Source organism: Oryzias melastigma, linkage group LG6 (assembly GCF_002922805.2).
Source record: "Oryzias melastigma strain HK-1 linkage group LG6, ASM292280v2, whole genome shotgun sequence".
NCBI classification, from domain to species: domain Eukaryota; kingdom Metazoa; phylum Chordata; class Actinopteri; order Beloniformes; family Adrianichthyidae; genus Oryzias; species Oryzias melastigma.
Genome location: NC_050517.1, coordinates 30,332,454 through 30,341,170, shown reverse-complemented (window position 1 = coordinate 30,341,170; position 8,717 = coordinate 30,332,454). Strand labels below are relative to the sequence as shown.

Below are 8,717 nucleotides of genomic sequence, written 5' to 3'. Positions count from 1 at the left end.
ATCAACAGAGGATGAATGTTAGCAGTAATCAACAGAGGATGAATGTTAGCAGTCATCAACAGAGGATGAATGTTAGCAGTAATCAACATAGGATGAATGTTAGCAGTAATCAACATAGGATGAATGTTAGCAGTCATCAACAGAGGATGAATGTTAGCAGTCATCAACAGAGGATGAATGTTAGCAGTCATCAACAGAGGATGGATGTTAGCAGTAATCAACTCTCTCCACATCATGTATGATAACAGGGGTTCTCATGTTTCAGATCCTTTTAGTTTGTGCAGAAATCCAAACGCTGCTGAACCTCATAAAACGTACAAACGAGGTCAAAACGGACTCAGCTCGTTATCATGCATTTAACTGCAGATCTGAACATTTTCTTTGCATCTATTACATTATAAAAGTGGGATTATGATGTTAACTTTAAAACGTTAGGAAGAGATATTCCTGAAAATGTGCTGATCAGCACTGAGAACAGGACCAGACCAAACTAACTTTAACAAATTCCCTGAACACATTTTCAGCCTCAGAGAATCTCACGGCTCTAAAACTTTCCGTTTTTCCAGCAGTGACTCCACTAAACCTTCAGGTTCAGTGAACATAGAGGAGATTCAGGGAAATGTGTTTGAACTTTACTGCTTTTGAAAATGGTGTTTTTGTCGTTTTTAACACCTTCTTGTCCATTTCTCTCATGAGGACATTTATAGGAAAATTCAGCTGAAAATGACATTTCTGAGTATTTAGTTATTCAGATCGAGTCAGGAGCAGAAAATGTACAAAATAAACTGGGCGGAGCCACAAGCTCCTTGCTCCGCCCCATTCTGATGCATCCACTTAAAGACCAGCAGATCCATGAGCGTCTCTGTTTCCTCTGAGCTGAATCTGGATCAGAACCGGATTACTCGGATATCGCTCACCATTGCTGCACCGGTAACGTGAGGTTGGGAGTGTGAGGGGCTGTAAGCTAGCAGTGTAAACAAACAGCTCAGCTATGGATGATGGGAAGAGGGGGCGGGGTTACTCTGCACCAACAGCCCCGCCCACAGCTCAGAGGTGTATTTCTGATCAATGAAACTATGTCTTAGAAAACATCTCAGGTTTTTAAATTTAGGTTAAAAACAGAAAAATCCTAATTAAAAATCCACTGGGAAGACTTTGATGATCAGAGAAGGACTTCACGTGTGTCAGAATAGTTTTAATGTTTTCATTGCTTAATTATCTCCTTTAATTGGATGTTGGGATCCAGTTTAAAATATCAACACTTTGACCTCAGCTTCTCCTTTTCTGCCGTGTTCAGTCAGCGTGTCCTTGTAGCTCCGCCCCCTGTCCGTACTGCACCTGGTTTTGGTCGTGATCCAGTTTCGGGTTTGTGAAGTTCTGTACATTTACCTGCATCTGCTGTGCTTCCTTTTCTCTTCACACTCTTCAAAATATTGAATGGTTTTTGTTGACCGAGAACTCATTTTATACGCGTAAACACCTGATATGTGTTTTTGGTTCACTCTTAATCATCTGGATCAGTCAAAATACATGAAGATTTTTGGACAAAAACAGCTGAGCAGTTGTTTTTCGTTGATAACATGATTGTTTTTGATGACAAAAGTTTAAAACGTTTTCTTTTTCAAACTGTTCATAATAACAGTAACATAATAACTTCTTGATTAATAGATTACTCAGCAGAAAGCTGAAGGTGTGTTTGACCTTTGGTGGTTTCCGTAGCAACGGCTCGGATTGATAAGATTGTTGACCTAAAGAGAAGCTAAACTCCAGTCGGTTTTTCTAAAACTTCTTATATTTGAATGAATCCTAAATTCAGGTTTAGTTTGGCTCTAATCCCAGCTTGACGGTAAACTGACAGATTTTTTTTAACACTTTGGAGGTGATTTTAGGAACCTGCAGGGTTTACTGAAAGGTTTTTAAAAAGTGAAATGTCATCTGGCTTTAGAGTTGAAACTTGCTGAGGCTGTTTGTTTCTAAAAAAACAGCAGAAAGTGGAAAATCTGTGATGATGACTCATTCTGTTAATGTGAACGAGGCTCAAGATCTCGTGTTTTTCAGCTTATGCTGAATGGAAAAAGAAGCTTTTCCTCTTGTCTTTTTCTCGTGAAAGACCCCCTCTATTCAAATCCTATTTTTTGCTATTTTTAACACGTTCATGTCATATTTTTACCATAATGGAGGATGTGTAAAGAAAACTAGAGCTGCATTACCTGCAATAATACTAGTGTGAATGCTTTATGCTGAAAGCAGTTACTGAAGATGCTGAAGCTTTTTGCTGAAAATGGTGAAGCAATTGACTTTAATTACTGAAGGGATTTACTGACAATGCAAAAGCTATTTGCAAAATGTTAAACTTGCTAAAAGATTGATAATTTTGTTAAAGAACTATGAAAGAGGAATGAAGTTGACCTAAATTTATGAAAAATGTGACGTAAATTTGCTTAAAAATCCCTAATTCATGCCAATCTTGAAAAAATATTTTAGCGTGTTGCTTAAATATGAGCTAATCTACAAATTAGCCCAAAAAACCTCAGTAGATGCCAAATTAGCCAAATAAAGCTAGCTCTTTGCTTAAATACTATCCAACTCCAAAAGAGCCTAAAATTCCTAAAAAAACATTAACCTGATGCTACAATAGAAGCTAAACTCTAAATTAGCATATAAAAACTCCCCTAGATAACAAGTATGCCAAAAACGTTAGCATGTTGCTAAAAAATTAGCTAAACTCGTTTTTTTTAAATGGCTCTAAAAGATGAAAATATAACCATGAATATATTTAAAGGTTTGTTGTTAATCTACTTAAAAGGTTGAAATTTGAAGACTTTCTCATCCATTTCCTATGTGTCATATTCTGCTCAATATTTCAAAAACTATAAAGTTCATAAATACCAAAAATAGAAGCAGTGATGTCCTGAACGAGCTGAACGTTTTGATACAAAGATGTCACTGAAAGTCTGATTGAGTTTTCACGTGCTGAAAAATGTACAGAAAGGATCAGGAGAATCACTTTAGTCTGAATGCTGACTAAGCAATCACATTATAGTTGAATGCTGACTAAGCAATCACACCATTAAACTTAAATTGCATTTCTGAGTATTTCTGTTTTGAACTAGTTGTGATTCAGGAGCAGAGGTAAAAACTAAAGTTTAAAAAGCAATGGGAAGGGGGGCGGGGTTGCCCTGTGCTAAAGTCCCACCCACAACTTAGAGGTGAATTTCTAACAGAGTCCTGCCGCTCTGCAGAAACTATGTCCTAGAAATCGACACAGGTGAGTCGATTTCGGATTAAAGCGACATAAGTGAAGGTCACTGGGAACGCTCTGGATCTAAAGATGATCGGAGAGGAACTTTGATGTTTTCAGGAGGAGTTTCTCTTTTCTGCTGTTACTGTGAATCAGATGAAAAAGACATTTCAGAAGATGTCAAACCTGAACAGAAAGTTAAAAGTTTTCCTGTGTGGACTGAAGCCACGGCGGCTCACGGGCGTTCTCTGTCCTCCAGACATGGCCGGTGTGGGGCAGCAGGGCGAGATGACGGAGTACAGGAAGATCCTGATCAAACGCGACCTGGAGATGGGCGTGGTCATGACGGTGTTCCGGCAGAAGGCCGAGAGGCTCACCGTGCAGGTGATCATGGAGACCCGGCAGGTGGCGTGGACGCGCACGGCCGACAAGACGGATGGAGTCTGTGAGTGTTTCCTCTTCAGAAGGTTTTCACTGGGACTCTGTTGGGTTTAGATGGTTTTATGGACTTCACAGCTCGACTTATCGACCTCGTGCGTTCACAGAGCGCCAGAGGACATTTCAAGGATTTTGGAAAAGAGCCGATTAGTGGTTTGAATTCTGAATGTTTCCTTGATGTAAAAAGGAGGTTCCATGACCTGGCTGTAAGATATGTGAAATAAATATGAGTTTGTCACATTTCCAAACACGTTTAGGTCAGAGAAATCTTTTTTATGTATTTGATCATTTGTGAGATTCATAAATTTAAAAAGAGACTTGAGAACAACATAATGGCTTCTGCTGAACTATTTTATACAAAAATAATGAAGAACTTCCCTTTTTTATTCCTTTGTGGTCATTTTTTATATTTTTATTCTGTTTTTTTTATTATTTTTTTTTAAAAACACTTCTTATTAATCTTTCCCAACGATACTTTCTTCATATTCGGGTAAGTAATAAAAGGAATTAGTTTTTGTTTATTTGGGAAATTGCTGTTAAATGAAAGACTTTCTTAGTTTAAAGAAGGACAAAAACATGGATCTTTGTTCCTGTTAAAATGACGATCGCGATGCTGTTTAACCTTCATGTTGTGTTCAGGGTCAAACTGACCCGGTTTGACTTGTGAGAATGGGTCCATTTTGACCCAAACACATTAGAAGTTCATTCTTTCACTCCCTCTTCCTGCTGACTTCCTCCTGTGAAGCATTTTTAACGTTGTGGATTCAGATTTAGCAATATATTAAATTGTGGAAATGTATCATTAACATTTATTGAGTTAAATAGAAAACTGCTTGTTGCTCAAATGAGCATTAAAATAATAAAAAGCAGCAAAAACGGACTCAGAAAACCTTCTGTGCAGACGAAGAGAACAGACTCAATAAGAATAAATACGACTCGTGTGACTGGAATTGTGTTGGTTTGTGGATGTTCTTCAGCATCAGAACCAGGACGTGTAAAATCGGGTTTTGCAGACGTGTAAATCTGAGCTGTTTTTAGTGGACCTGTTGGAGATCCGGGAGATTCGTCCGGGGAGAAACTCCAAGGATTTTGAGCGCTTCAAAGACGGAAAAGACAAACACGGCGAGAACACCTGCTTCACCATCTTCTACGGCTCCCAGTTCGTTCTGAGCACGCTCAGTCTGGGAGGTGAGCTGCTGCAGTGGATGTTGCTTCAGTTTCATGGTTTATAGTCTGGCTTTGAGCAGAACAGATGGAGTTTGGTGTGTTTAGCAGGTCAGAAGGTGTGATGATGCATGAGAGAGCCTGTGTGATGTGAAGCGTAAACTACAGTTGTGTTTCAGCGGATTCTGTGGACGAGGCGCAGAAGTGGCTCACAGGACTTGAAATGCTGCGACAGGAAACCCAGGCGGCGCCAACGCCCGTTCTCATCGAGAGGTGACCCTTCAGAATAAAATCCCTCTCAAACATCCTGGTTTCCAAACCCTTCAACCATGATGAGACTTCTCACATCCGACTGTTGTCTCTGCAGCTGGCTGAGGAAGCAGATGTACTCTATCAATCAGAACAAGACCAACAGGTACTCGAACGCATCACAAATCCATTTGTCTTCTGGAAACGTGTTTGTTGTTTATTAAGCCTTAAAGATCTGATCATTTTTTATCTATTTTAATTCTCTAGTGATATTTTAATTATGATTGTGATGTTTTTAGTGCAAATTTAAAAAAACTGTCGTTTTCGAGGAAAGTTTCTGCAGGAGTTCATTAGAGATTCTCCTCTGAGTTGTGGGCGGGGCCTTTGGTGTGGAGTAAGCCTCCCCTGACTTCCCGTGATCTCTTGCTTACTCTCTTCCGCTAGCTCCTCACACCCCCAACTTAACATTAGCGGTGGAGCAAAATGATGAGCGGTATTGAAGCCGTACAGATTCCAGCTCAGGCGAGGAAACAAAGACGTTCATGGATCTGTTCGTCCAGAAGTGGATGGATCAGAATGGAGCGGAGCAGGAAGCTGTGGTCCTGCTGTCGACAGCAGCCGTGTTACAGCTACACACTTCTCCTTACAGCATTTGTTGCACCAGATTCACCAAAATTTGAAAAGACTCAGAAATGCAGTTATGAGCTACTTTTCTTTAAATCCTTTAAATCTCAAGAAAAGAACATGATAAAAACACAATAAAACATGATTTTCATTGGAGTTGGTCTAAAACATTCTGCAGTCAGAATCCGTGTCTCCTCTGCTGTCATCAGTCCTGGTGATGATGCGTTCGGCGTCTGTTATTGTAAATAAGAACCTGTTCCCAACAGCTCACCTGCTTCAGTAAAGTGAGATCAGAACAATGTTCTCTCCATGCAGCATCTCGGTGAAGGAGCTGAAGGCTCTGCTTCCTGTGCTGAACTACAAAGCCCCCAGCTCTCGGACGCTCAAAGACAAGCTGCTGGTACTGTTTTTAGAACCCGGCCGCTCTGCTGTATAAATATAACTGCTTCATTAGCAGTCGAGCTGATGCGGCTCTTTCTGCTCTTGTTGTTCTGCTTTCACAGGAAGTGGGCATAAAGAAAGATCGCCTGGATTTTGAGCAGTTTCACAAGTTTTATAATCTGATCATGTTCGAACAGAATGAGGTGAGTGGTCACTACGTCCACGGAAAACGACACAAAAAGAACTCGTTCTAAAACTGAATCTGCTGAGTCAAACATTCATGAAAGAAGTAAAAATAGTTGCAGAGAGAAACAGAATCACAGTTTCACAATATGATCATTGATGGAATGGAAGTATTGTCCGACCAGATCAAACACAAAGGAATGTGGGAATTCTCTCATTTCGCTAATATTTTAGCTAGCTATCAATTTTAGCATCTTCAGCTATTAGCACTAACATCTTCAGCTATTAGCATTAGCATCTTCAGCTATTAGCACTAGCATCTTCAACTTTCATCACTAGCATCTTCAGCTATTAGCATCTTCAGCTATTAGCACTAGCATCTTCAGCTATCAGCATTAGCATCTTCAGCTATTAGCACTAGCATCTTCAACTATCAGCACTAGCATCTTCAGCTATTAGCACTAGCATCTTCAGCTATTAGCACTAGCATCTTCAGCTATTAGCACTAGCATCTTCAGCTATTAGCACTAGCATCTTCAGCTATTAGCACTAGCATCTTCAGCTATTAGCACTAGCATCTTCAGCTATTAGCACTAGCATCTTCAGCTATTAGCACTAGCATCTTCAGCTATTAGCACTAGCATCTTCAGCTATTAGCACTAGCATCTTCAGCTATTAGCACTAGCATCTTCAGCTATTAGCACTAGCATCTTCAGCTATTAGCACTAGCATCTTCAGCTATTAGCACTAGCATCTTCAGCTATTAGCACTAGCATCTTCAGCTATTAGCACTAGCATCTTCAGCTATTAGCACTAGCATCTTCAGCTATTAGCACTAGCATCTTCAGCTATTAGCACTAGCATCTTCAGCTATTAGCACTAGCATCTTCAGCTATTAGCACTAGCATCTTCAGCTATTAGCACTAGCATCTTCAGCTATTAGCACTAGCATCTTCAGCTATTAGCACTAGCATCTTCAGCTATTAGCACTAGCATCTTCAGCTATTAGCACTAGCATCTTCAGCTATTAGCACTAGCATCTTCAGCTATTAGCACTAGCATCTTCAGCTATTAGCACTAGCATCTTCAGCTATTAGCACTAGCATCTTCAGCTATTAGCACTAGCATCTTCAGCTATTAGCACTAGCATCTTCAGCTATTAGCACTAGCATCTTCAGCTATTAGCACTAGCATCTTCAGCTATTAGCACTAGCATCTTCAGCTATTAGCACTAGCATCTTCAGCTATTAGCACTAGCATCTTCAGCTATTAGCACTAGCATCTTCAGCTACTAGCATTAGCATCTTCAGCTATTAGCACTAGCATCTTCAGCTATTAGCATTAGCATTTTCAGCTATTAGCACTAGCATCTTTAGCTATTAGCACTAACATCTTCAGCTATTAGCATTAGCATCTTCAGCTATTAGCACTAGCATCTTCAGCTATCAGCACTAGCATCTTCAGCTACTAGCATTAGCATCTTCAGCTATTAGCACTAGCATCTTCATTAGCCAAATTCAGCTTCCAGCATTCACACTAGCATTATCACAGCTAATGCTATACACAGTATCTAGTTTTTAAATGTTTTAGTATTTTTTCTATGAAGATTACAGAAATGAATTATTTAAGGTTTCTCCATATGTGTCTTTCTTAAAAACCGTAAATGTTTCCGTTTAGGCTGTGATTGTTAGACGTTTTCTGTTAGCTCACAGTCCGACCGCGGCCCCCGTCAGAGACAAACAGTGATGTGATCCTCTCAAGAACACGTTTGTTGAGTTCTGATTTAATGGAAATCGTAGAATTGCTAAATTGTGTTTTTTCAATATTTCTTGAATTCTGTGTTAATTTGAAAAAAACTTTTTCTGAAAACACTAGTTTACATATTTTATATATAGAAAAGCATTCTGGAAACACTAACTGCCAAAATGTGAATTTTCTGACCGTTTGATTAAATCAACCAAATTAATTAGATCGAATTTCTATATGAGATAATATCAATGAAGAAATGTATTTTTTCTCAGAATAATGTTAATTTAAGATATTGACACGAGTGTCAAAATGACCCTATTTACCCACTGTCTCTAATTTGATACATTTTCAACATCAATTCGAATTAATAATTATAATTAGCATTTTCAAAACATTTAAATAAATGAATAGAAACATCATAAAGTATGAAATATTAGCTAAACTTTTCCCGCCAAAAGTGCTTTTGAGGTTTCATGGAAGCAGCTGTTCTGAAATGAGCGGGAAAAGCCTTTCTAGTAGAATGAAACTCCAGTCTAGATGATCAGGAACGTTTGCATCATTCTAATGATCTGTGATCTCAGAAATGACGATCAAACGGTTTTATCGGCTCAAAGACGAGCCGGTCAGATTCCAGTCATAAAGGAGGCGACTGCTTCGAGTTATCAGGAACGAGTCCTGGAGAGTCAGG

General features: G+C 39.3%; 1 protein-coding gene across 2 annotated transcripts in view; it reads left to right on the top strand.

Annotated features, from left to right (window-relative positions):
• plcg2 (phospholipase C, gamma 2) overlaps positions 1-8,717 on the top strand; it is a 42,418-nt gene that overhangs the window by 11,943 nt on the left and 21,758 nt on the right. The window contains exons 1-7 of one of the 2 annotated variants that reach the window (XM_024282062.2): positions 1,747-1,846; positions 3,501-3,686; positions 4,718-4,867; positions 5,023-5,116; positions 5,211-5,258; positions 6,032-6,116; positions 6,220-6,300. In XM_024282062.2, the coding sequence (XP_024137830.1) occupies positions 3,503-3,686; positions 4,718-4,867; positions 5,023-5,116; positions 5,211-5,258; positions 6,032-6,116; positions 6,220-6,300 (642 nt within the window). In that variant the 5' untranslated portion in view covers positions 1,747-1,846; positions 3,501-3,502. Of the gene's footprint in view, positions 1-1,746; positions 1,847-3,500; positions 3,687-4,717; positions 4,868-5,022; positions 5,117-5,210; positions 5,259-6,031; positions 6,117-6,219; positions 6,301-8,717 lie in introns of those variants that run through there. The other variant, XM_024282061.2, reaches the window with a different exon arrangement.